Raw genomic sequence first — 27,969 nt, 5'->3', positions numbered from 1 at the left:
CCGGTATCCATATATTCTTGACTGTAGATCTTTTTAAACAGCCACCATGCATGCAACAACGCGCAATCAATACACCTGAGTTTACGGTTCAATGGACGACAAACACGGAACAGGTCACAGAAGGTCACGGTTTTCGGTTGCACCTGTTTTGTGCCGGTACAATAGCGTCAATGTTTGTGTTACTCCCAGGGTGGTAGGCTGTCCACCATGTTGGGCTCCTGGCTTGCTCTGTTTTCTGGTCCAACTTAGCGGATTCACCAACACCAGGGATCCCAGGAACAGCTGCCTGATCCACTATGGCTGAAGGTAGGGTGCAACATGTTATTAGAGTATACAGTTCTGCCCTCCTGACGTGTGGTTTGACCACCACCCTGTATAAAAGACGTTAGACCACTGCTAAACTGTAGTCTATGTTGGGATTTTGGCCCTTCTGGTCCAAGTTAGCGGATTGACCAACACCAGGGATCCCAGGAACAGCTGCCTGATCCACTGTGGCTGAAGGTAGGGTGCAACATATCAGAGTATTACAGTTCTGTCTTCCTGGTGCATGGTTTTTCATCCGTTTGCCCCCCGTATGTATGTAAGGCGTGAAGACCACTGCCTAAAGTTTGGCAAATCTCTAGTCGAGTCTACGACACTCACTTGGCTGCGTCTAAAGTCGGGGTGAATCACACGGCAGGAGGCTTATATTAGGAACTTCCCGCCTTATGAACACAACTCATGAGCATAAAGAACGTAAGTACAGCTCCGGAACGCAATGTAAACATTATTATTAATCCCCGGCGTAGGATTTGAATGTATATTGTGCCGCGATGGTTTACTTTTATGAGTGTGATCAGATAAACCAGATCAACTCAGTTTTCTCGCTCTTCCTCAAGAGTCAAGGACATGTGACGTCTGATACCTGATTGGGTAACATAACATATGCTTTTAAAGAATATCTACATCTAAGAAATTCTAGTGTATTAACCTCAGTTAAATCTCACATTATGATAGAAAGACATACAAACACTATCATTGCAAACGTTAGCTATGTGTATAGACCAGGGTACGATATCCACTGTAAGGTTGCTGAACTGCCATGTCGCCCCAGCAGGTAGTGAGGAGATGGACCTGGACACGTTCTACACGGCTGTGGAGGAAGGTGACGTGCAGACTGTGAGGAGGGGGCTGGACGCTGGGGTGGACGTCAGGGCCAGGAGGAGATGGGTAAGCAAACTGTTAGTTCATGCAAGGTTACAGACTCGTAGTCCAGCCTTATTACTGTTGTTTCATTTGTCCACCTCTAAATCTGTGTCAGACATTAATTGTTAACTTTCCTGTTACACATTTCTGTTAGATTTATCACATTTTTGTTAAGTGATGCCGTTGATATAAGCCATTTTGCATGGGTGCGGCACCACAGGCTGTTCACTGTTAGTAATTATTTAAATTTGAAAAAAAAAGCAGAACATGATGAACAGCCATTGCTTAAATGATTTGAATCGTTTGTGACAACCAAACTAAAGGTGCAATAATTGATCTGCTAAAGCGGTGTGTAATTATTCACAGGTGGACAGAACTAATATTATCATATAGCCGGGTGACGTTGACCAATCAGAAGGCTCTATACCATATTCCTTTTGACGCCGTAACGTCACAAATAGAGGCAAAATCGGGTATTTATTCATCCCAATACATACATTAAACATCCAATAATCACCCGCATATGACCTTAGGTGACCCAAAAAGAACACCGCTCTGTTCTAAAAAATCCAAAAGTAACTTGAGTTGTGTTCCATTCCCCTCGGGTGAACCGAACACCTCATAAAGCCACCTCGTTCGCTGCGCTCACTTGGTGGCTTTATTCGGTGGTTATAGCAACTGACAAGGCTTTATCACACCGTATTCACCTCGGGGCGGGTCATTAACCCTTAATTTACTTGATAACATCCTGCATATTTTTCTTCGGTAAAGGAGCTGTTAACTTATAAACATTACGGCCTATAAAGTAGCTTTATAACCCGTCACTGTCCCAAATATCCAGCGTGACCTGACATCCCTGCATGTGGCCAGCGAGCACGGGCAGACTGAAGTGGCGGCATTGCTGATCGAACACGGTGCCGACCTGGAGGCGTGGAACAGGGTGAGTAGAAATAACTCAGTCCTGACTTTTCCTGACCTGAACCCTGACAGGGTGACTCGTGGTTCCCGTGTCAAGTTTCTCCACTCAGTCTTGGTCAGAAAATGTTCTCTGGAAAATTCAGGAAGCTTAAGATAAAAACACAACTTATGACTAGGTGCCATGTGAAGTTTAAAAGTGAAAGTTTTGCCCACAACTTTCTATTGTACACATGAGTCATAACAGAAACGCAACTATACATGTATTTAGATATTTAGAGATCATTCTTAACACCTTACAGAAATAGCTGAGAGGAAAACGCTATTTGGAAGATCGTATAAGGACACAGGACTAAACAATGATTTGAAACTGGATTTCAAAATTATTCTTCTGACTCAGCCTGTCCACATTTTCTTGACGCCAGGGACGGGAGCCGGTCACTCGGGTGGGCCGCTAGGGGTGCGATTTAGTTCGACTAGCTTCTGATTCAGAGCTTTTGAATCAAGAGGCACGGAGAGATTTCAGCCGACTATCCATTCTTCTGTTACACATGTGAGGTGGTAGTACTGTATTTATCTATAGTGTGGATCACTTCCACTTTACATTCGTTACCTTGATTTATCCTACGTTACTTGGATTCAATCAACATCAATCTAGTTTATACCCGACATGTGCTTAGGTGTGTTCCTTTTTTTTTCTACTTCACTCGTTTCTTTCTAGAGATGTAACGTAAGTAGTGATTTAATTTCAGTACAGTGTCACACATCCCTCCTGTTTTCTTCACTGAATAAAATAAAATGAAAGTTTGCACCTGTCAGGCTATAGCAGGATCGTAGCTGGAGATCCGAGAAATTGCTGGTGATCGACGGAACTTCATCTCATATTGATTCTTACCCACATGATAACTGTTGTCCGTGTTGACCCCATCCCTACTGACCCTGACCTCCCCCCTGTACAGAAGCAGCGCACACCTTTGCATCAGGCTGCTGTCCGGGGCCGCACCGGGACTTGTGAGCTTCTGATCCGGCATGGGGCAGACGTGACGGCCGGGGATTCGGTAATACACACTTGGCTCAAATGGACCCTACAGATTACATGGATGTGGAACAGAGACAATTATACAAACATTAGCTGATTTATAATAGGTAATCAGTAGGTGCGGACGTACGGTATAAATAGACATATCTAAGGAGATAATACAGAAAACAGGCATAAATGTGGCATAAAATCAATACAACATACAGTATACCTGATCAGATCATGATCAGGTATGAGAGATCCATAACAGGAGTTTCAGGAACTTTTGTTGGTGTACACAACCAAGCAGGTTATAACCTCCTTAACACAACTTTACATGTAGCCCATACTGTAGCTTACCCACGTGATAACTGCTGTCCGTGTTGAACCCATCCCTACTGACCCTGACCTTCCCCCCTGTACAGGCCCAGCTCACACCTTTGCATGAGGCTGCTCGCTGTGGCCACACCGGGACTTGTGAGCTTCTGATTCGTCATGGGGCAGACGTGACGGCCGGGAATGGGGTAATACACACTTGTATAAAATATCAAACACATCCTATTAAGGGGAAATGTACATATATATGTTAATGTTTTCAACAATTGAAATTTACATTGACAAGAAGAGCAACTCAACTCTTATGCAACAAATTAGCTACTTGTGAGCTTCTAATTTGTCATGGACCAGGGATGGGGTAATACACACACTTGTATCAACAGAACCCTAAAGATTATATGGATAGCCTATTTGTGTGGCATAAGATCAATACAATGTGCAGTATACCCGGATCCATGAAAGGAGGTTTAAGTTTCAGGAACATTTGTCGACGTACACAACTTCAACTTCTAATGCTTCTTACCCACGTGATAACTGTTGTCCGTGTTGAGCCCATCCCTACTGACCCTGACCTTCCCCCCTGTACAGGTCCAGGAAACACCCTTGCATCTGGCTGCTGAGTGGGGCCGCACCGGGACTTGTGAGCTTCTGATTCGTCATGGGGCAGACGTGACGGCCAGGAATGTGGTAATACACTCTTGTATAAAATATCAAACACATCCTATTAAGGGGAAATGTACATATATATGTTAATGTTTTCAACAATTGAAATTTACATTGACAAGAAGAGCAACTCAATACAATCAATACAATGTGCAATATACCTGATTTTTTTTACTTGAAAGTTTCACCAATTAGGTATGGCGGATCCAATTGAAGGAGTTTCAACTTTCAAGTCTCATGAACATTTGTCGATGTACACAACTTCAACTTCTAATGCTCCTTATCCACGTGATAACTGCTGTCAGTGTTGAACCCATCCCTACTGACCCTGACCTTCCCCCCTGTACAGGACCAGCGCACACCTTTGCATCTGGCTGCTCGCGAGGGCCACACCGGGACTTGTGAGCTTCTGATTCGTCATGGGGCAGACGTGACGGCCAGGAATAAGGTAATACACACTTGTTTCAAATGGACCCTACAGATTACATGGATGTGGTACAGAGAAAGAGACAATAGTAATGTAAACATTAGCTGATTAGGTACTCATTCAGACGCACAACATAAATAGACAAATACTAAGGTTATAATACAGAAAGCAGGCTGAATGTGGCGTAAGATCAATATAATATACAGTATACCTGATCAGGTACAGGTATGACGGATCCATAGCAGGGGTTTCAGGCTAGGAACTTTTGTTGATATACACAACTTTACATATAACTCATAATGCTTCTTACCCACGTGATAACTGTTGTCCGTGTTGAACCCATCCCTACTGACCCTGACCTTCCCCCCTGTACAGGACCAGCACACACCTCTGCATTGGGCTACTGCTGGGGGCCACCCCGGGACTTGTGAGCTTCTGATCCGTCATGGGGCAGACGTGACGGCCAGGAGTCGGGTAATGCACACTTGTTTTAAATGGACCCTACAGATTACGTGGATATGGAACAGAGGTACAGACAATAATACACGTGACATTAGCTGATTAGGTACTCATTAGGTACAACATAAATAGACAAAGACCAATGTGATAATACAGGAAACAGGCATGAATGTGGCATAACGATCAATATAATATACAGTGTACCTGATCAGGTATGACGGATGCATGGCAGGGGGTTCAGGAACTTTTGTTGATATACACAACTTAACTTAACATGCAGCCCATACTGCTTCTTACCCACGTGATAACTGTTGTCCGTGTTGAACCCATCCCTACTGACCCTGACCTCCCCCCTGTACAGGCCCAGTGGACACCTTTGCATCAGGCTTCTGAGGGGGGCCGCACCGGGACTTGTGAGCTTCTGATTCGTCATGGGGCAGACGTGACGGCCAGGAATGAGGTAATACACGCTTGTTTTAAATGGACCCTACAGATTACATGGATGTGGTACAGAGACAATTATACAAACATCAGCTGATTTATAATAGGTACTCATTAGGTACGGACGTACGGTATATAAACATATCTAAGGAGATAATACAGAAAACAGGCATAAATGTGGCATAAAGTCAATACAACATACAGTATACCTGATCAGATCAGGTATGAGAGATCCATAACAGGAGTTTCAGGAACTTTTGTTGGTGTACACAACCAAGCAGGTTATAACCTCCTTAACACAACTTAACATGTAGCCCATACTGTAGCTTACCCACGTGATAACTGCTGTCCGTGTTGAACCCATCCCTACTGACCCTGACCTTCCCCCCTGTACAGTTCCAGCTCACACCTTTGCATTGGGCTGCTCTCTGTGGCCACCCCGGGACTTGTGAGCTTCTGATTCGTCATGGGGCAGACGTGACGACCGGGGATAAGGTAATACACACTTGTTTCAACGGGATCCTACGGATTACATAGATATGAAACAGAGATAGAGACAATAATACAAACAGATTTATTTAGTACAACATTAATACTTTGACAAGTAATATTTTGACTATTAATACTTTGACGTTAACAACACAACAACTAGCATATATTTGTGGCATACGATCAATATAATGTGCAGTAACGTTATACCTGATTAGGTATGGAGCATACATGGAAGGAGGTTCAAGTTTCAGGAAATTTTGTCGACGTACACAACTTCAACTTACACTGCTTCTTACGTGATAACTGCTGTCCGTGTTGAACCCATCCCTACTGACCCTGACCTTCCCCCCTGTACAGGCCCAGCGCACACCTTTGCATCTGGCTGCTCGCGAGGGCCACACCGGGACTTGTGATCTTCTGATTCGTCATGGGGCAGACGTGACGGCCAGGGATAAGGTAATACACACTTGTTTCAAATGTACCCTACATATTATATGGATGTTTATGACGTTGAAAATAATATATTTACTAATACGTACACACTTTTGTCCATGTGAATTTTAAAAAACATGCTTGTGCATCAAAAGCTTTGTGCACATGTTAGGAAACAGACATGAACACGAAGTTGGTGTGTTAAGTGCTGAAGAGCGGTTATGCCGGTTATACCGATACAGATACAGGTACATAACACGCCCCACGGCAGTACAAGAGTTGATAAATACAAGCTTCATTCGAACAGCTTTGTGAGACAATTGCCATGCATATATTACTGTACTGTACTGTACTGGATTGGTTTGGATGCCACAAGACATTAGAGTGAGATAGCCGAATGACGTTTATGAGGACTATATATACATATATACAGACGCACACCACATCTTTAAAAATTGATTTAAGATCTCATCTCTCGCCGGTTTTCTCGGATGCAACACAAGGTGGTACATTGAGTGCTCAGGAGGGATGCTTGTATGTGGTGATGATCAGTTATGGAAGATGGAATGCTCCAGTAACGGACCCCCACCTCAAACATGACTAACATACCAGTACTACTGCCGATCAAACCGTATCCCCCTGCTTATTGTTTGCCCAGAGTTCAGGTCGGGGAGAGTCTTAACTTACAATATCAGCCGTTCACAATTCGTACCGATATTTGATAAAGCTATGATAGTTTTGGTGTCATCGTTAGACATTGCTAGGTTCCACACGGAGAGTAACACATTTCTGATGTCTCCCTGTACAGGACGGACGGACACCTTCTGAGGTAGCAGAGGACCAGGAGACTCTTCGTGTTCTGAAGGTGAACAATATTCTCATTGATCTGTGATCTGTGACAGGATGAGTGTCTTTACTTCTCTATGTTTCGGGTTAATCACAATGTAACTGCTGGTGCTAGAAAAGAAAACTGATGAATAGTTATAATTAGGACTATGTTGAAAATATTTCCGTATTATTGCTCAAACCTGTTTATCAATATCACCGATTTTGATGCTTACTCTGCGTTTGGTTTTTCTATCTCCCACCAGAATCGAGAAAAGGAAGTGATCAAAGAGAAGTTGTACAGCGAGTTGCTGCAGAAGTCTGGTGGAGTGAAGACCGACAGGTGTAAGGTGTCCTTGTTTGGGATGGGGAAAGCGGGAAAGTCCACACTTGTAGAAAGTCTTCAAAGGGTAAGTAAGACGCTTGTTCCATAAATCCTACCAAACTCGTTTCAAGAGACAAATAAATTGAATAGATACTAGATTTCTCAGGCTAATAGGATGCAAAGTTTATTATGTCAAAATCTAATAAATCAAACCTAATGCTGTCCAACAGGGCTGGGTGTCTGCACATCTCCAAGGTTGGATTTACACGTCGTCAGCCGAGGAGCTTCACGACCCCACCCCAGGGGTGGATGTTGGGACGTTCCATATTCCAGGGGTTGGGGAGGTCAGTCTGTGGGATTTTGCTGGGCAGTCGGAGTACGCGGTAACCCACAGCATGTTCATGGATGCAGAGAACACCATCTCCATTGTGCTGTACAACATCATGGACGACACCAAAGAACAAGACGTAAACAGCACTTGAGCATTAAACTGATTTTTTTTAAATCTGCATGAATTAACATAAACAATTGTTCATTGTACGATATAATACGCAGTTGATGTTGACCTACAAGGCCTATTTTTAATGGAATATTTTTTAATGTTCTCATATCACTTGTCCAGAACAGGTCAAAAATAAATAAATAAAATAAAAAGTGAAATAAAGCAGGTCAGGCAACCATGTAAATTTGTCAAATATTTGGCTCCAGGTCCATTTTATCGAAATGTTCTCATGTTGCCCAGAAAAGGTCTATACAAGCATGTACATCAGTTGTTGAATGTTCGGCTCCAGGTCCACCGGTGGCTGAGTTTCATCAAGTCCTGCAACCCAAACCGGCAGCGTGACGTCATCTTAGTGGCCAGCCATGCCGACAAAGTGTCACCCACAAGTGGTAAGTAGAGTATCCAAGACTACATATCCAACTTCATGTTATAAGCAAAGCAATGTGTATACTTTACTAATACATTATGCAGTGCTATGTATGTAGTGTGCTAAATGCACAAACCTGTAAAATATTTAGCATAATGGTATTTGTAGACTAAAAGACTCATTTACGTTTCGCTTTGCTCATAACGTTCAGGACAGCGCCAAGCTGCTCATCTCCTGCAGTTGATGAAAGCGGAGTTCAAAGATCTCCTCCGTATCTCAGACGAAGTCTTCCTGATGAACTGCAAGAAGACGCGAACACCTGAGATGGACCGACTCAAGGAGCTGCTGGCTAAGATGAAGAAGGACATGTTAGAGGTAAGTGTGTTATGATAGTTTAGCGGGTGATACGAGACAAAGCATTGACAACATTTGCAATAAATGACCAGTCATGGATTGCAATTTACACCTTGCACAGCACCAACGCCAGATGCCCAGACTGTGTTCAGAAATCACCCAACGGCTGCCCAGCTGGTGCCAGACGAAGTGCAGCCCGAAGTGTCCCGTACTGAGGTGGCCAGACTACGTGGACGCAGTCAAAGAGATCGACCCACATGTAGATGAAGACTTCCTGCGGAAGTCTACACGATTTTTGGGCCATCTGGGGGAGGTAGGAAAAAACTTCTGAATATAAAAAAAAATTAAAAAGCAGATCCTGTAGTTTTTGTGCACAGTATAAAATACTATAAAATAAAGTCTTCAATTAAATCGTTACACTATGAATCTGGGTTTTAATTTGCTTTGACCTACTAGCCTACAACTAACGGAATTTACTTGATAAATAAATGAATAATCTTTTGTTTTAAAGATCATCTTCACCTGTCCGAGTTCTTCTGACCCCATCATTGTCCTGAAGCCCAACTGGCTCTGCACAGACGTCTTCGGCCCAATGATGGCGCCAGTCAACTTTCCCATCCTCCGCCCAGAGAGAACAAGCGAAGACTACGTCACCAGGGAGGAGATCCAGCGCGTCTTCCAAGACGTTGCTGACGTGGATCTCCTCGTCAGCCTGCTGCAAGAGTTCCAGCTCTGCCACTCCTATGACGGACAGACCTTCATCTTCCCAGGGCTACTGACGCAAACCATGCCTGGTCAGGTTTGGAAACCAACACCTGAGCCAAAGATTGTCTACTTTGGGAAGCAAGTCCAGTGTGCCGACTCAACTGACATGTTCTCCTCCGGGTTCTTCCCCCGAGTGCAGACCCGCCTGATGAGGGAGCAGGAGAATCGCCCGCTGCTGTGGAGAGATGGCGCCAAGTGTGTAGACAGGACTGTGGAAGGTCTGATCAAACTCTCTCCGGACGGCCGTGCAGTCAACATCTGTGTCCGGAGTGCGCAGGGTGACAAGGTGCAGTGCGGCAAGATGCTGCAGCAGCTGGAGAACACCATCGCTGATGTGCTGGATGAGTGCAGCCCAGGAACAGGCACAGAAGAGAAGGTGCTCAGCGCTCGTGCACTGAAGGAACACATGGAGGAATTCTACTCCTATGGCAAGGAGGAGATCAGCAAGGCAGCAGCAGAGGGCGGTACAATCGTCCATCCCACCCTTGGGTTCACGGAACAGGTCAGTGACCTGCTGTGTAGAGAGCATGAGGATCCGCTCACCAGGAACCGCCCAGAGCTGGTCCAGGCCTTGCGACACGTGGAGCCAATCCTGGACCGTCTCCTGTCACGTGGCAGTCTCGGTGACGACGAACGCGACCGCATCAGGGCGAAGGAAACCCCCCAGGACAAGGCGAGGGAACTGTTGGACATTGTGGGAAGAAAGGGCGAGCGTGCACGTCGCGAGTTCACGGCAGTCCTGGAAGAGGTAAACCCGCATGCTGCTGCGATGATCCAAGATGGCGCCGGTGCTCTGCTGTGTGAAGAAGACGACCCGCTCATCAGGAACCGGCCAGAGCTGGTCCGGGACCTGACGTCATCCTACGCCATGGAGACAATCCTGAACCATCTCCTGTCGCGTGGCCACATCAGTGAAGAGGAGTGCGGCATCATCAGGGCCAAGAGAACAGCTCGTGACAAGGCAAGGGAGCTGCTGGACATCGTTCGGCGGAAGGGCGCGGCTGCACGTCAGGTGCTCAGGGAAGCCCTGGAGGAGGTCGCCCCGCATCTGGCAGAGATGGTGGTGTGAGATGTTCCTATTGGAACTTTGCTCGGGTGCAAGAATACCAAGCTACATTTTAGCTCTGTGCGGCTTGGTGGCAGCCGTGTTATACGGATAACAGTGGCCTAGCCTCAGCTGTGTATGTTTGAATAAGATTGAAGAATACTAATTTATCAAGATAAAGGCTACAGCCCAATTGTTCCTCAATTGATAACCAAACTTAACTAACTAAATGTACTGGTGGTTACCAGCTACGTTTGACATATAGCATAGAAAATTGTGTAATACTGATATGTTCATGTTTAGTTTCTAGGACTTTGTTTCCAATCTTTGTTAAGACCTAAGTAACAGGTCTTCTTTCTGCTAATTGTGGCATGGATACTGATATAATCTTTGGATACTGGTATAATCTTTGGTGCAAAGCTACTCTCTACAATGCAGGTAGATAACAATACAGATAAATAGCAGTACAGTAAGCTGATTGTAAAATTTACCAAATTTCTCATAATGCTTTGTATTTTACCAAACTGCTTCTTTAGAAACATTTTCTGTGGACTAGAGCAAAACAATAAGTACAACAGACTGATGACAATGTGACAAATAATATTTTTATAATTCAATATTGTAAATGACTGACTAGTGAGTACATTCCCATAGAACAATGTGATGTGTATTATCAAATTGTCATCTATAACATTACCGACATTACCGATTACATTGTATAGATGTCTTCTGCAATCTGCTTTATTTCTTTATTTTGCTGTCAGGTAAACTTGTCAGTCACAAAGGATGGGAACGTTTTGACATTCTGAGGCTGAATTGATGTAAACTATGTTTAGATCGTGGTATGAGTGGCAGATACAATAATGGCACAGTAAAATGACATCATGTTAATAATGCTTTCGGCTAGCATTTCAGCTAACTTCTGTGGGCCATGTATAAAAGATGGTGTCGGACTGAATACAATAAACCTGTGAAATTTAAAGCTGTTTCTGTACTTCTTTCTGGGTAAGCAAACGCGAAGACTCAAAAGTTTAAAAAACAACTTTACAATGTCTTGCCTTTCCGTCTATCGTTGACTATCACCACATTGACTTGATTTTGAGCGTTATTTCCTCTGCGCACACCCCAAAACTGTGTAAATAATTATAAATCAGATGTACGTATTTACGTATGTCAGAACGAGAAGAGAGGTTTGCCCTGATTGGCTGTGAGGGCGCGAAGACTGTCCAGCAGGACGATGACCCCGCGGACTCTGCTGGGGGGCAGGATGGACGATACCATGTGGTGGAGCTGGCAGGGGTCCGTGTAGCCCAGCGACTCCAGTGTACTGCAGAAAAACACGGGCATGATTAGAGAAATGCTATCTGGAGGAATCTGTATACCATTGTAGTGGTGCCCCCATGGGCTTTACATCTCACAAGTTACTACAAAAAGATTCCATATCTCTAGTCGACTTGTACTTTAAGTTTTATTGGTTGTCCAGCCGACCCTTTATGAGCCTTACCGGTTGCCCAGCCGCCCCCTGACGAGCCTTACCGGTTGTCCAGCCGACCCTTTATGACCCTTACCGGTTGCCCAGCCGCCCCCTGACGAGCCTTACCGGTTGTCCAGCCGCCCCTTGACGACCCCGCACTGGTTGACGAGTTCCTCAGCCAGCCGGGGGTGGACTGCCCAGTCGTACCCTGCCGGCTCCACCAGCCCCAGCACGTGCCGCAGCCGCGTCTCCAACACAGTTGTCCGCACTCGCGCCTCCATTGGCGTCTTCTGTAGGGCGGGAAGAGGCGAAAGTGAGAAGTGAAACTGATCTCGAACCAGTTAAGCTCAATGAACGTCCAGATGAGCTACTCTTCAACTTTGTGGCGTGCCCATACCAACACCTAACAACGTTGTTTATGTGAGAAATTAACTTTACTGCAACTATGGGGTTAATTTACCTTACAAAGACTATGAAGCGCGGGATTAAATTATACTTTTGTAGTCAATGGTCGAATTTCTATTGTTTTTTTGGCATTGCCTTTAAGACAAAGAAGCTGGAACTCCAAACACTGAAGTGTAGGGCCTGCAGTAGGGCCTTCTCGGTCATCAGACTCCTGGCACCATGGACAACTTTCGTAAAATTTTAGCTTTCTAAAACAAGCCAAGAAAAAACAGAAGACAGGTCTAAAGATGTCCGCACCTCCTTGTCTGCCGCCTCGCGTATCTTGTCCTCGATGTTCCTGAGCGTGAAGCCGTACAGCCGCCTGCGCTGGAACACGTACTGCAGGATCTGCATGTCCAGCTGGAAGGCGAGCTCGCCCACCACCCGCAGGCACCCGGTACAGCCCGGCCTGCCGCTCCGCGCGCTGTGGCTGCACCGCCCGCGGGATCCGCCAGGCGTCACCGCTGTACAGGGAACATAAAACTGGTGCATCACAACACGTACTGCAGGATCTGCATGTCCAGCTGGAAGGCCAGCTCTCCCACCACCCGCAGGCACCCGGCACAACCCGGCCTGCAGGCCCTGGCGCTGTGGCTGCAACGCCCGCGGGATTCGCCAGGCGTCGCGAATGCACGTGTGCCACCTGCTGGGCCATGGGGAACAGAGAAATTGTGAAGCTTGTATCTCAACTGTCTATCTACCCGCCAGTCGCCCGAACCCCCATTCACACAGACTACACACAGTACCCCGGCACATCCCCTCTGGCCACCCCAAACACGGTGGTTGTAGTCTCCACCAGACTTCTTTTGCGGGCTGAATAAGTCTTAGAAATCGGTCTAAAAGGGTATTAATTGGCAAGAGAAGGTAACCGGCCAGAGAAGCTCCATTTGCCAGCAGACCACAAAAGAAGTCTGGTGGAGACTACGATGGCTGTACCGCTCACGGAATCCGCCAGGAGTCGCCGCTGTGCGTATGTCCACTCTGTGGTGAGAGCTTGCCATGCTATTGCTGGGAAAATAGAAACTACGAGCCTGATGCACGTATCTAAAACTGTAGATTATCCAGAGCCATGCCCAGGTACGGTCTGGGGTTAGACGTACATGATCCGCGCTACATGATTATCATATCATTTTCAACGGGTGGGTTTACTGTGACCAGTGCGGGATGGGTGTGTGTGTATACTAGTAAGTACTGCTGTTTACTGGCATTCCTTGTGTCTCCCTATGTTGTTTTCTATAAAATGTTTCACACTTTTTCTTGGAACTCTGAAAGCAAAATAAACTCAAGCGCTCAATTGGTAAACTGAACGGTCTTTGGATTGGACTTCTGAACGACTTGAGAATAAAGATTGCATTGATCCAATCATTCCCTCGGCCTGTGGTTGGTCAAACCACGTTGACTACACCTGGTGGCTGGTTCCTAATGATTAGCATAGCCCAGGTGCAACGATGCTGGATGGAACCACTGTCTCTTCCCAAATCGGTGGGGTTAGCTTTTATCAATACTTCTTATTTACCAAAGAAACAAATGTGCGTTTGTCCAAAAGATGTTTTATATGTCTTGCAAAGGAAACACGTATCAGGAAGGCGACACTAACAGTGATTGTGTCGTCGTTTGCAGAGTTAAACGAATTTTCTGTTTTGGTTTACGTAAGAATTTACCCATAGAAACGAATGTAACAGTCCGAAGTCAGGCTGTACGTTGTGTGAGTCAGTTCACGCATATAGGACTGCGACGTGGCTGGGGTGAGTACCGTTCCTCTTGTTTCCCTGCGCGGCGCAATGACTTTTTATGGTTTGGAAGGCAAGAAATTGGCTCAACAACGTGCGTTGTATAATCTTAACTCGTGCATTTCGTATATATTTGTAATTCGTGCGTCTGAAACTTGTAATTCGTGCGTTTTGAAACCTGTAATTCGCGCGGTTTATTCTTGCAATTCGTCAGTTTTAGACTTGTAATTCGTACGCACACGTTGTAACATTTTGATTCGAAATGCACATGGAGCACGTGGCGCTAGACCTTGCGACGCGGCAAACCTTGTTTCTTGTGTATGAACATTTTATGCCATGTCTGGGGAATTGGATGGGTGAACATGTAAGGAATTTTGTGAATGGTACACGAAATTCCTTGCTTACTGTGTAACAGTTAACCAATTTTCATGGAACTGTGTTAAAATTCCATGACATCTTGGGTAGAATTAGTGGTGGCATTTCACGTGGTTGCTTTGTATATTGTATTATGCCTGTATTGTTGTGATTCATTCTTGTATATTGCTTTCACTGCGCGGATGTGAATCTTTCACTGAAAGGTTCACATCAAATTATCTTTCCGTTGGGAAGTCAGTTCACTGGCTTAGCGACGAAAAGGGGCATCTCGCGACGCTGTTATAGCTGTAAAACGTGCGTGGTATAGATGTAAACGTCGTATAGTTTTAACCCGCTGTATAGAAAGTAACTCGCGAAAAGCCTGGAGGTTCAAAAACATGATGCCCACATGCAGCGCGATTTGATTTAGATATTTTATAACACACAAAAAATGTTACACTACAACCACGGTGTCCTTCTTTCGCAAACACTCGCACGCACGTACACAAAAACGATAGAACTCTGTATATGTATGTTAGAAGTTAGAACCCACGTGAATTGACACCACTAAAATCCAAAGAATTCCAAAGACGTGCTCTTTAGGAATTGGTTGGATTTTTATAAGAGTAGGTATTTATTTAGAATTTGATTTCTAACATGCCTTTCTTTCCCATGTCTAAAAAGGGGGGTCTGACCCGCTTGCTTAGTTTTCTGGGGTTTAGGCCCAACTCATGGTTTTGCTTTTTGTTTGCCCCATCTGGGAAGGGATGGTAGCTCTGGGGTACTGGTAAATGTTAAGCAGTAGTTTGTAAATAATGATGTAAGGTCCGTTAGGCTCGTACCGAACCCCCGGGTGCCTTATGGGTGTAAGTTGTTTTCTTTTCCATAGCGCCCCCCTCCCCACCATCACTACATCTTTCCACTGTCCGCATTCACTAGCACGCATATTGTAGCTAGGTAAGAAAGTTAGTAAGTTTTAAAACGCATGGAATGTGTCTGACATGTGCAAATGTTGAAAAATGTATTACTGTGTACTTTGAATAAAGTGTTAGGCTAAGAGCCTAGCAAAAACAAAATTGCAATGCTGTCGTTTTCTTCGCACACCAACCACTGGTAAATCACTTCGCAAAGACCTGAGGTCTCAAAGCGGAGATTGTGAAGCTTGTTTTAAACCGGTTTGTTATTCATGCCATTCTTGTTTCTCTGTTTCAGAATCAACCCAATTTCCTAGATGAAGTTGAGATCCACCGTCGGGTTGAGGGCGTATGGCATCCCAGAATGAATGGACGAGTGAGTGAGTGAGTGAGTGAGTGAGTGAGTGAGTGAGTGAGTGAGTGAGTGAGTGAGTGAGTGAGTGAGTGAGTGAGTGAGTGAGTGAATAAGGGAGTGAATGAGTGAGTGAATAAGGGAGTGAATGAGTGAGTGAATAAGGGAGTGAATGAGTGAGTGAATAAGGGAGTGAATGAGTGAGTGAATGAGTGAGTGAATAAGGGAGGGAGTGAGTGAGTCAGTCAGTCAGTCAGTCAGTCAGTATTTGCATCGTACACTTCTTATTATTAACATGCGTATTTCTCTTTTTATCTTCCAACACTACAGTCACACCATGTACTAAGAGACTGAATTGGAGGTTTCTACAACGCGAAAACGCCTCCCGAAAGACTGGCCGGTTGAAGGAAGTTGTTTACTGGCTCCCGCTGCTCTAAAGACTAGACTGGATAAAAGACGAAAGAATTAACGAATGAACGATTGAATGAGGGAATTAGTGGTGCTTCTAGTGTAAAGTAAATGTACCAGTTCACCTTCCCAGTACAGGGTAGGGAAAGATATCTGCTAGTCTGTTTAGTACAGGATGTATCAAGGCGACTTCGCATATTATATCTTGCCATTAACGTGTATCTTCTTCCCTCTTGCCTTTTCTTACAACACAGGCCCGCCATGGACTGGAAGTTTGGTGTCTACAACGCAAAGACGTCTGGATAAAGACTGGCTGGTTGAAGGAAGAAGACTGCCTCCTGGCTGACAACGGCACTGACTGTATTTATATATACTGAGTACCATTTACTATTTATGTTTAGAGTTAAAACTTTTAGTCCAAGACAAAAAAATTCTCTCACCTAGAGCTTTCGACCAGTCACCCTGGTCTACCTCATGGAATTAATGGAAGAACAGGGGGATACATGTAGTTCCTATGTGATAGAGGCTTGGAGAATATACTCGTCTTTTAGGTCTCCAAGTGTGAATCCATGTGACTTTCGCATATCATGTCTAGCATTAACGCACGTCTTTTTCTTTGTTTTTTTTTCTTTACACAGTTTCGCTGTGAACTGGAAGGCAGTCGGTTCGCCAATGAGAGCTGATTTGCTACTGGCCTGGCCTGGGAGGTAAAACTGGCGACCACAGCTCCGATCACGGAGGAGGCCAGAAGTACAACTCCGGCCGCAGCTGATGTATCCTCATCATACTGTCGTCCATTTTGCTTCCTTACTTGTTCGTTCTTTGGTCTTTGTAAAGGCTGTCACACCAGGCAATTGTTTCTTGCTGTGTTTATTTTACATGATGGCAAAGATGAAAACTTTGTTAGTCTTGTTGTTGCTTACTCTTTATTTTGTTTGGACCGCCCGAGTAAGATCATGATTGTTCTGTATCTTGCTGTTTGTTTGTTTGTTTGTTTTTGTGTGTACAAATACAGGTGGAGGCTACCATCGTCGCAGTCTTTAGGATCCAGCACTGATGAACATCAGGACCATCAGGAAATGAGATTTTGCATTATTGAATCCTTTGGATGATACTGTTCATGTTAGCTGTTTATCATAGCTTTGTGTTTGTTGACAAGGACGGATTAGGGGTAGTTTGGGTAGGGTGGTGGACGGACTAGGACTGCGTTCTGAAATAAATTTGGTCCCAGGCACTTCCTTTTAGCCATGGGAAATTGGCGCACAAATATCATTGGCAAAACGACGCTCATCCTGACATTGCTTCTGACAGTCCCTGTTTATTTTTTGTCACGAATTGATGTGAAGTGAACTCAGCTCACTGAAAAAAAAAATATAATTCGGAATTCGGTTTTAAAAGGTTTTTTTGTGAACAGCTAAGGAAGAATGAGGCTTAATAAGACTAAAATTAGGTAGTTTAGATGTAATAACAAACAAAAAAACTGTAGACGATCAGAGTAGGACTTAATCAAGTGAAAATATTAGATTAGGCAGGGAGGAAAACTTCAACCTTAGCAAAACAGGGCATAAATAAAAACAATGCCTTCTGCATTTCTGCCTGTTCACTTTCACAAAAAATAATTTGAGGTTTCGTCATCATTTCTATTACAAACTACTGTGAGCTGAGGGAAACTTTTTTAAAATGTTGTCATTATGTCAAGACTATGAGTGGTTGTCAGGATGGCGTCCCAAATTTACCTCGGCAATGGAGGCAACACCTTGACGCGGTGCCGGGGCTTGTACCAAGTTTGTCTCCCGCAAATTCCTGATTCGTGTGTTCGTGTGTGTGTGTATGTCTGTGCGTGTGTGTGTGTGTGTGTGTGTGTGTGTCTGTGCGTGTGTGTGTGTGTCTGTGCGTGTGTGTGTGTGTCTGTGCGTGTGTGTGTGTCTGTGCGTGTGTGTGTCTGTGTCTGTGTGGATGCGATTGTTTGTATTAAAATGCATTATAGTAACAGGAATTTCTTGTGTATGTTAACTTGGTTGGGGAGGGAACAGTACATTTACGGAGAATTAGAAAGAAAGGTTCTCCTCCAATGTAACATAGGGACATTGACGAGTTGACACAAAGCACCAACCTGTCCGCTGCAGTGCCGGCTCCGACTCGCTAGGCGCCGTGCTTGAGTCGCGGCGGATCCGCGCCTGGACCGCCGCCAGACTGTCGTTCGCCGCCTCCCAACACATCTGGCAGGGCGACTCCGTGTCGTGATCTAATAGTAACAGTAGCATGAGTGGGTAAAACCTGCAGTCAGAGATGGAAGAAACCCGCCTACACACAAAATATGTATAGAGAACATCACGTCGATGAAAATTAGACATCCAGGTAATATGATACGCCAAGCAACTGTATATGATTTTGGAAACGGTCAGACGTTTCAGCTAGCATCCACTGCCTTTCGTCAGTGACTGAGAGACCAGAGGTTTGTGTTTATAAACCAGCATTTCTCCTCTGGTCTCTAGGTCACTGAGGAAAGCTAGTGAAGTAACACTTCTGGTCAGTAAAACAGTATGCTAGAAAAAAAGTTACAATTCCCTCCCGACATCTGCTTGGGTATTAGTGCAGAGTACCCCTCACCTCTGCTTGAGGCTCCACCAGGGGTATACGGGGACCCCTGTTCCGCCTCCCCGCAGGGCACCACGGGAAGGGACGTGTCGGCCAAACACTCCGCCAATCGCCTCTCGTACCGGTCCGCAAGGCATGCTGGGAGTCCAACATGGCACATTAGAACAGACTATCGTTCACTCAAGTCACGCCATATACATTACTGGTACTGTATATGCTATTAGTATTACATGTAATTAGCTAGCTACCCAAGGAAACAGTTACTCAAACAACTAGATAGATTTTGACAACTGTTTTCCAACCCATATCCAGTTGCTTTAGCATCAGTTTCGAATTTCCTTGTGAGCTTAGGACATTGAACAAGACCTACTCTACAGAAAAGCAACTTAAAAAGAACAGACGTGTTCTGCTACTTTCAATACGAAAAGAGTAGGGGATCTTCCCGGTGTGAGTGGTTCAAAACCTTACAGTCCGGTCTTACGCAGCTTGTACAAAACTGGTGTACGCACATGTACAAAACTGGTGTGTTACGCCTAAAGGCGGTCTACCGGTTATGCGAAACAAACAAATAAATACCTTTACTCTGTAAGTCTTCTCCGTCCGATGCCGTTCGCCTGTGCCTGACCTTGATCGGCGTGGAGGTGACCTTGTGCTTGACCTTGAGGGGCGTGGATGTGACCTGCGGCTGGCTGAAGCTGAGCAGCCTCTCTGCCAGCCTGTCGGCCCACCTGTCCAGCAGGTGATCCTCGGCGGCGGACACCCGCCGTCCCGCGCCCCGCTCAGGCGCCGCCGCCAGGACCGAGTCCGACAGGTTCTCCTCCAGCGCGCGGCACGCCTGGCAACGCCGGTTGCCCCGGGTTACTGGCGGGAAGTCCGCAGTGTTGCCCCTGGTTACCGGCGGGAAATCCGCCATGTTGCCCCCGCACGCCTGGCATCGCCGGTTGCCCCTGGTTACGGCTGGAGACATGCGCTGTACGAACACCTGTGTGGTGCAATGGTTCGGAGTTTGTCCCAGAACTTATAAATCCACCAACATGCCCTGACCTTGTGCCCTTTGAAAAGGCACTTTACACGGCTTTCCGTACTTCAGTCAGGTGAAAGTAGCTTCGGTGAGGGACGTACTTCGGATAGGATGAAGCTCCTGGGTCAGGGACTCACGTAAAAGAACCCACCACACCATTAAGCTAGAGTACCCCCCGCCGTTCGATGATCCATATTTGATGTGATTCTCTACGGACTCCAAGAAGAATAGGGTTACATGTCCACTGTACTTAAGGAGATCGTAATAAAAAATGAAACGCACCTGCGTCCAGCGGTCCACCAGTTGTTCCTCGGCGGCGGACAGGTTACCGCTCGTGTCCGCGGGCTTCTCGGCAGAGCCCGGGTCTGGGGAGTTCTCTCGTCCCCCCGGGGTGCCTTCCCCGGGGTCTGGGGGGACAGGGGTGCTCGTGGGGGTCTGCACAACTGTTGGGCAAGGGGAATAACCTTAAATGTAAAGTGGTAACAAACGGACATCATGTTTCTTCTCGGTTCGTTTTCTTACAGTGATCAAATCACAACAAAGCCATGAACATTTACTTATCCCTCGGGTAGATATCCCCCACCCCCGGACACATATCCCCACCCCCGGGCACCATATCCCCACCCCCGGGCTCATACCCCACCCCCGGGCACCATATCCCCCACCCCCGGGCGCCCCACCTGTTTCCTGCTCCCGTAGGACCCTGTCCAGTGAGGCCTGTGCCCTGGCCGCCCGCATCTCGCTGTACAGAACCTCCAGCTGCAGCTTCAGCCGGCTGTTCTCCCGTGCGATCTCCTCGTTACTCCGCTTCAGATCAACCTAAAAACGGCAAAAATATTCAGTGGAAACAAGAAATCGGAGAAGCCAGACTTTAATACGGGCAGTATTTTGGGCGTTAGTAAATTTATAATACAATTATTATAATTATTGGAACTACCGAGGACTTAATTTCATCGCATCTAGTTAACATTCCTATGGCTTCCAGTCCGATTCATTCCATTTCCTCCGGTCTTTAGATTCTGACACGGTACCTATAAATCTTCCCTACTCTGTCTGGACACAAAGCACACAACTCACAGCCATACAGCCACTAAAAACAATACTTTCGTACCCTGAACAATAAAACAACTAAATGTGGAACCAGCAGAGCTCATCCTGACAGAAATGTAGCCTTAGTGATGTGTAGGAACATGGCTTTAGATTTTACCGTAACGGTTAACGTTAGAGACGAAATTTACTGTGGTACGTTACGCCCAAGGGTGCTTAAAATAAACTATAGATACCGAACCTCTCGCTCCGCCTGGTCCAAGTACTCCTTCAGGGGGGATTCCTCGTCTCCAGTCCGCACACCTTCCGCCATGCTGACGCCTAAACCCCTCACACACCCTCACCGACGCCGTGTTTGTTTTGGTCCCGTTGCTCGAACACCGCAGCAGTTGTTGAACGCGTTCTATTGTGACGCGTATTGTTCGGACATTCGAACGTCACAATGTGTTCGATTCGATTTTGACGTTTCTCTTTTGTTACGCCTCAAAAGTGTACGTCTAAAGAGGTTCTGGAGCTTTATCATGTGCTGTTTTCACTGTAAATGGTACGTCTTTTAGCCTCTACCGGACTTCGGGAGGCGGCCGGAAGAGTAGAAGTCGGCCAAATAGAAACATAGCATGCCGAGGGAGTTGGTCCGCTGGAGAGAACAGTTCGGGAGCGGCAAAATGTTCTCCCCAGCAGACCAACTCCCCTGGCATGTTATCTCTTTGGCTTCCGAGTCATTCTCTTGTGTTGAGTCAGCAGCGCCCCCTATCTGTTTTGGGGTAAACCGCAGCGTGTCTTAACTTAGGATAGCTCCCCTATCTGCAGAATCAATCAAGTCGGGATCCATTCAACACTACGGGGACATATATCAAAGAATGACTAGACGTCAGAAATTCCTTCAATGATTGTAAAAGCTCATTCCCATTCCATAGTAGCCACCCACTCTTGTATTAACTATAACGTTATAGGTAGGCTAGTTTTATGAAATTATGTACCAGTAATACTTCGTACCCTGTTGTGCAATAAAGTTATTAGATCTAATGTTATATTCCGACAGCCTCAAGTTAGACCACAGAAAGAAACTCAGTCAACTGTTGATTGTTTGGTGCATGGCGTCATGCAAGTTTATTGTTGGCGGCTACTTTATGTAACCTGGACGGTAAGCTGATATGTGTGGTTAAAGGTGTTTGACAGTGTTACAGTGTGTGCTGTATCTAAGTTCAGTTGTGTTGGTGGTGTTTAAAGTTACCCGTAAAGTAATATTCACATGTTAAAACATTCCCCCTTTTGTGGTATCACAGAGAAGTTAATTTGTTTGTGGTATCACATAAACTTTGAGTCTTCTGTGTTATCACATAAACCTTCACCCGTTTGTTTTATCACATAAACATTTGTTTGTGGTATCACATAGAAGTTCACCTGTTTGTGGTATCACATAAACGTTCAGCTGGTGAATGTTTACTTGTTTACATGATTGTTGTGCCATACAAAATATATCTGTTAAGGTATGATACAGAAGCTCTACCTGCCCATAGTTATGTACACGTCATTCTCACACAGACCCGCCTCATGTCAGGAACAATCCGCTAACAACACAAACCTGACATTTGTCCTGTTATATAATTATAATGTACAGTCCTTAAGCAGTCCTGTTATTGTACAATTTGTTAATGTACAATTTTGACAAAATGGTGGATGACACGTGTTGTGATGCTACCAAAATGGGGCAACAATAATTATCGTTGTTACAGGCTGTAGTGTTGGGCCACTCTATGCAAGGTAAAGTGAGATATGGTAGTTCTTTTACACAACCAGGATAGTTACCCTGCTGACGTTTCGATGATTGTCAGACACCTTCCTCAGAGCTTCTGACTGGAGTTCTGCTTCTCGCCGCTATATATAGCCAATGTAGGTGGTTCTGAGGAAGGTGTCTGACAGACAACGAAACGTCAGCAAGGTAACTATCTTGGTTGTGTAAAAGAACTACCATATCCTATACTTTACTAACCTGATGAAACTATTTTTTGAAAGTAAAGTGAGTTCTGATGCATGGGGATCTGAGGGCCGTTACAAATGAAGTCTGTGTTTGCCATCAGTGTGTCTAACAGTGGAATTACAGGAAATTTCTCCATAAATTTTACCTGTCGTCTACATCACTCAATTAACATTAATAATCTACAACTGTTTAACAGTAACCATTATTGTTAGATATAAAATAGGTCTCTCTGACATTCAAATAAATAACTTAGTTATATATAACACTTTACACTTAACCATATTGCGGTAATGATATAACTCTAACATTGCACTATCAATTAAAGAGTATCTCTAATACATTAGTTGATTGTCGGCACTCTGAACTTATCTATCATAAGTTATTATACATTTGTGTATCATTACTTAAGTCTGAAGCATTCGCACATTCAAACAACATGAGAATCTGCCAAAAAGCAGTTACTCAAGCAACTGGATATGATTTTGAACATGAGAATCCATTGGCACAGAAGTCCTGTCAAACAACTCAGATTAAAACTGACCAAGAATGACTCATATCTTGGCATCTTTGGCTTCTGCAATTTCTTACTTCAGGCCACATCAAGTAAATTTCTTGGTTCTCGTATTTAAAAAAAAATACTAGTAAGTTTAGTTGATTGGCAAGAAAAAGAGCATGTATGATGACATATATCTACATGTGGCCTCATAGACCTAAATACTAGATACCTTTTAGGCAATGATATTCAACTTTCTATGCATAACTGAAACAGAAATAGACAAATCATAGATAATTCCTTTTTTCAACAATGTGAATTGTGGGCTTAGTATGTCCTGAATGGTACAAGGGATCTTTTTTCCTTTTCAATTTTGGAAGAAACAAAGTGTGGATGTGAACTAAGACATGATATTGGTGTGGCCCAAGTTCGGTACAAAGTCACTCACAAACAGAAGTTTGCTAACCATACAGAGCAGTAATGTTTGCATTGGCATTGGCCTACATTACAAGTCACTAATCTTATACGGAAGTAAAAAAAAAAACTGAATGCACTTTACACTTTCCAGCATCTTGCTTAGAACAAACTGAGGACAACTTGGGAAGACCAGTAATACATAATCATGGCTAAAGGTGAGAAGTCTTGCATAGAGTTGTAAAGTTCAAAAAACTTTGCGAGAATTCGGAATCAAATTCAGACAGAGCTTTTCCAATGGCACCTCACCTGGCACCATCGAAATAATGTGCTTATGTGTGCAAACCAGCATTTACCACAAGAATAGCTGCAACTATTTAGGTTTCACTTAGCCTGCAGGGTACCAGAAAATTTGTGAAGATAACATTTGTTACTGTGCAGATTCCCATTCACTGATGGTCAGACTTATAATTTAGGCACAAACGTTTCTCAATTCAATTTATTCACCTTAAATAGTACAAATAAGTTAAACTACAAACCTCTAACTTTAAGACTTTCTGATTGTTATCACAGTTAGCACACAGTAGTGTTTCCACAGGAAAATCTCTGTAACAGCAGGAGAAATAAATAACACAACACTACTGGTGGCCAGCAGTCTGCTACAGCTACAGAGTGAAGCTGCTGAAGGATCCATAAAAAACACTCCATTCATCGGTGTTCCCATGGAGACAGAATACTATCGCCATGGTTACTATATGTGGCAGTACAGCGTCCAGTGATGTGTGTTCCCATGGTTACAGACATGGTTTCCATGGTTACAGACATGGTTGCTGTGGTAACAGTCATGGTTGTCGTGGTGACAGACTCCGTCGTCATGGTAACAGATGTGGTCGTCGTGGCCACAGACTCCGTTGTCGTGGCAACAGACGTGGTTGTCGTGGTGACAGACTCCATCGTTGTGGCAACAGACGTGGTTGCCATGGTTACAGGGCGGACTCGTAGCTGATGAGTCCCTGGAAGTCGTCGAGTCGTGAGGAGAACTTGAAGGTGAAGGGGACGTGATCGGTCAGGCTGGCCAGCTGGGCGATGAACAACACCTCCTCCGGGTGCTATGGGAACAGACATGTGTTAGGGAGGAGTCTGGGTAAGCTTTAGGTGTGTGGTGATGCGGAGGAAGGAGAAGCTTCATGCAAAGCAGGGCCGTGCGTTCACACAAGCCGAGTGGTCGGGTGTGGCGGAAACTGGAACATGGCCGTGGGTTCACACTAACACAGACTGCCTCACCTGGCTCCAACTATCCTATAGTCACTGTACATACATCAAGGAGGAGTGATGACAATAACATGGAAGTACCTCATGTGTGTTTAAATTCTAGGGGATGGAACACAACAAATAACCCACAGCCATGTTCCAGCTTACACCAAGAAGCACAGAAGTACACAGAGAGACAGACAGACACACATGCACACAGACAGACGGACGGACGGACGGGCGTGCACACTCACACATGGCGGCTGCGGAGCGGAGCGGGGTCTACTCTACGCCGTCTTCTGTCCCGCCGAGAACCTCAGGCTCACGGGGACGTGGTCTGTCAGCGCCGCCAGCTGCGTCGTGAACATCACCTCCTCCGGTTTCTACGGCAACAGACAATAACCCTGCTCTGCCATGGCAACAGACAATAACCCAGCGCTGCCATGGCAACAGACAATAACCCTGCTCTGCCATGGCAACAGACAATAATCCAGCTCTGCCATGGCAACAGACATGAACCCAGTGCTGCCATGGCAACAGACATGAACCCAGTGCTGCCATGGCAACAGACATGAACCCAGTGCTGCCATGGCAACAGACATGAACCCAGTGCTGCCATGGCAACAGACATGAACCCAGTGCTGCCATGTTGAATATTGTTGAATATTGGATAAAAGGAACGGTGCCCTTCCTTTGTTTGATGTCAAGATATTTTGAGAAAATGGGTCAACTTTTTAAGAGGAAAAGAAAAAAAGTAATGTAAAAGAAAACACGGGAATTAAGAAAGTCCAAGTTTTAGAACAGAGAAAGCAGCTGACAAGAGAGTTCATAACACTGAAAAGTTGGAAAATTTACACAATGTGTAAACCTCAGAAATCAAATGTGAGGCCTGATCAGCATTATTTGGGTCTTTCTGAAAGAGAAACTAATTACTACAGTTGTTAGAGAGTGTTAAGGGTTAGGTTAGAAAACTCCCCAGCACACAGTTGTTGGAGAGCTGGTTAGGGTTTACAGAAACTCACCACAACATAGTTGTTAGAGAGTGACCCCTCCCAGTACATGATGTACCGGTATGTATGTAGCCAATCCTGAGTCTGCCTGCTAAATTTACTTGCTGTGGCCTTTAGTGTTGGAGAGGGTTTAGAGAGTTCAGGGTTTAGGTTTTAGCGTTACTGTCAGTGTCATAGAAACTCACCAGAACACAGTTGTTAGAAAGGGTACAGTTTAAGGTTTATAGAAACTCACCAGCACACAGTTATTAGACAGCGATCCCTCCCGGTACATGACATGGTCAATCCTGTGCCTGTACACAGTAGTTGGAGAGTAGAGGGGTTTAGGGTTTAGCGTTACTGTCAGTGTTATAAAAACTCACCAGCACACAGTTGTTGGAGAGGGACCCTTCTCGGTACATGACATAGTCAATCCTGTGCCTGCCCGACATGTCGGCCGGACCGCTGGCCGTGCCCAGGTCTGTTTCCTCATCACACACATACAGGCCTCTCATTGTGTCATCTCTCAGGATCCTGCAGGACAACATCACAAAACTGTCATACACACGTACAGGCCGCGCGTCACACACGTACAGGCCTGTCACACACGCGTACAGGCCTGTCACACATGCGTACAGGCCTGTCACACACACGTACAGGCCTGTCACACACATGTACAGGCCTGTCACACACACATACAGGCCTGTCACACACACGTACAGGCCTGTCACACACATGTACAGGTCTCGCATTGTGTCATCTCGCAGCATTCTGCAAGAACAGTCAATAAAGTCATGATACAAGTCACAATTATGTATAACAGAATATTACATGGCCTAGGAAAAAAATGTTGTTTTTCCTGTTTACCAGCCATCCACAGACTTTTTTAGTGTGTGTGGACCCCTGCAAGGGACATAAATTTTTCAAGCTGATCGACCTTTTCTAGCTACATGATAACTTAGCTTTGTTAAAAACGGGTATGGAAGGAGGAGAAATGTTTCTAAAAAGGCAAACCCCTCCCCCGTGCACCAGCCCAATGGTACAGTCCATTATGAATGTTTTATGTGAGGTTGGACAGATGTCCCATCATGCATTATTGAGGAGTAAACAGCAGCCTACCTCTCAAGGCCTTCTGGGTAATTCACCTCCTTGTAGTGCATGTTCTCCTGCTTCAGTAGCGTACCTGGGGGGGGGGGGGAGACATGGTTTATTATGTATGTGTAGGTATAATATCATTATGTTATTCGTATGATAGTATATACTATCAGCAGCATCATAAGTCCATCCATGATAGTGACTACAGTTTGCTGAAGAACCCCATTCCCACCCATACATCCCATGGCTTTAAATGTACATGTATCTTTGATTACCACTTTAGTTTGCTGAAGAATCCCATACACACCCCTAAGCCTAACCAATGGCTTTGTCCCTGATCACTACAGTTTGCTGAAAAACCTTATACACCCCCTGTTGTGTCCCAAACTGTGCCCGTCCCGTTCCGTGCCTGAGCGGGCACAGAACGGGACACGGCCTGACTGTCCGGAACCGTGCCCGGAGGTGCTGTCAATCATAATGATTGGCGGGAACCTAAACATAATTATTCACGCCCACGATTTCTTATATGGCTAGATTACGTGAGATTTTGTGAGTCTGTGTACAGCATGTGCTTTCAAAACACAGTTTTCCCACAACTTAGTCTTATGTTTGGTCGACATGAACTTGGGACACATGTTATGAGAACTATGTTCAGTCCCCTAGCACGCAAGCTTTAATAATACGTGTCCAGAACTGTGCCCGGTCAGGCACGGTTCGGGACAGTCCCCGCGTGTCCCGAACTGTGCTCAGTCCCAAGGCACGGTTTGGGACACGCGCCGTGTGTCCCAAACCATGCCCAAGCATGGTTTGGGACAAGGCACGGTTTGGGACACAACACCCCCTAACCAATGGC

At 45.3% G+C, this 27,969-nt stretch overlaps 4 protein-coding genes across 4 annotated transcripts in view; 1 reads left to right on the top strand and 3 right to left on the bottom strand.

Moving 5' to 3' along the window:
• The first annotated feature begins 195 nt into the window (after positions 1–195).
• Positions 196–10,656, top strand: LOC109479407 (death-associated protein kinase 1-like). The gene is made up of 14 exons (XM_019781372.1): positions 196–306; positions 1,097–1,224; positions 2,027–2,125; positions 4,473–4,565; positions 5,365–5,463; positions 5,841–5,939; positions 6,294–6,392; positions 7,177–7,233; positions 7,472–7,603; positions 7,749–7,985; positions 8,289–8,409; positions 8,599–8,762; positions 8,863–9,054; positions 9,253–10,656. The coding sequence occupies exons 1-14, from the start codon at positions 297–299 to the stop codon at positions 10,573–10,575; spliced, it is 2,853 nt and encodes a 950-aa protein (XP_019636931.1). The 5' UTR covers positions 196–296; the 3' UTR covers positions 10,576–10,656.
• A 1,055-nt stretch (positions 10,657–11,711) lies between these two features.
• LOC109479358 (speriolin-like) lies at positions 11,712–12,306 on the bottom strand. The gene is made up of 2 exons (XM_019781310.1): positions 12,152–12,306; positions 11,712–11,878 (listed from the first exon to the last, which is right to left on the bottom strand). The coding sequence occupies exons 1-2, from the start codon at positions 12,304–12,306 to the stop codon at positions 11,725–11,727; spliced, it is 309 nt and encodes a 102-aa protein (XP_019636869.1). The 3' UTR covers positions 11,712–11,724.
• Positions 12,307–12,392: 86 nt separating this feature from the next.
• On the bottom strand, positions 12,393–21,230 carry LOC109479348. The gene is made up of 9 exons (XM_019781299.1): positions 21,135–21,230; positions 20,527–20,665; positions 20,129–20,289; positions 19,408–19,807; positions 18,838–18,963; positions 18,341–18,472; positions 13,043–13,115; positions 12,728–12,878; positions 12,393–12,428 (listed from the first exon to the last, which is right to left on the bottom strand). The coding sequence occupies exons 1-9, from the start codon at positions 21,204–21,206 to the stop codon at positions 12,393–12,395; spliced, it is 1,290 nt and encodes a 429-aa protein (XP_019636858.1). The 5' UTR covers positions 21,207–21,230.
• A 3,484-nt stretch (positions 21,231–24,714) lies between these two features.
• LOC109479347 (sphingomyelin phosphodiesterase 3-like) overlaps positions 24,715–27,969 on the bottom strand; it is an 11,511-nt gene continuing 8,256 nt past the window's right edge. The window contains 3 exon segments of the mRNA XM_019781298.1: positions 24,715–24,890; positions 26,405–26,555; positions 27,141–27,204. Of these exon segments, the coding sequence (XP_019636857.1) occupies positions 24,765–24,890; positions 26,405–26,555; positions 27,141–27,204 (341 nt within the window). The 3' untranslated portion in view covers positions 24,715–24,764.

The sequence above is a fragment of the Branchiostoma belcheri genome, unplaced genomic scaffold (genome assembly GCF_001625305.1).
Source record: "Branchiostoma belcheri isolate BF01 breed outbred unplaced genomic scaffold, Haploidv18h27 scaffold48, whole genome shotgun sequence".
Classification (NCBI taxonomy): Eukaryota; Metazoa; Chordata; class Leptocardii; order Amphioxiformes; family Branchiostomatidae; genus Branchiostoma; species Branchiostoma belcheri.
Note: the sequence above shows the minus strand (reverse complement) of the source record. Positions and strands in the feature narration are given on the sequence as shown.

Bases quoted from the DNA above. Each gene is read 5' to 3' on its own strand.
- LOC109479358 (XM_019781310.1), bottom strand. From the start codon at position 12,306: ATGGAGGCGCGAGTGCGGACAACTGTGTTGGAGACGCGGCTGCGGCAC. The intron at 11,879-12,151 runs GTAAGGCTCGTC...GTTTTTCTGCAG, and splicing joins AAGGGGCGGCTGGACAACCG to TACACTGGAGTCGCTGGGCT.
- LOC109479407 (XM_019781372.1), top strand. The intron at 6,393-7,176 runs GTAATACACACT...CTCCCTGTACAG, and splicing joins ACGTGACGGCCAGGGATAAG to GACGGACGGACACCTTCTGA. The intron at 7,986-8,288 runs GTAAACAGCACT...CATGTACATCAG, and splicing joins ACGACACCAAAGAACAAGAC to TTGTTGAATGTTCGGCTCCA.
- LOC109479348 (XM_019781299.1), bottom strand. From the start codon at position 21,206: ATGGCGGAAGGTGTGCGGACTGGAGACGAGGAATCCCCCCTGAAGGAG. The intron at 20,666-21,134 runs GTTCGGTATCTA...TGCCGTTTTTAG, and splicing joins TGGACCAGGCGGAGCGAGAG to GTTGATCTGAAGCGGAGTAA. The intron at 18,964-19,407 runs GTAAAGGTATTT...TTGGACTCCCAG, and splicing joins GGACGGAGAAGACTTACAGA to CATGCCTTGCGGACCGGTAC.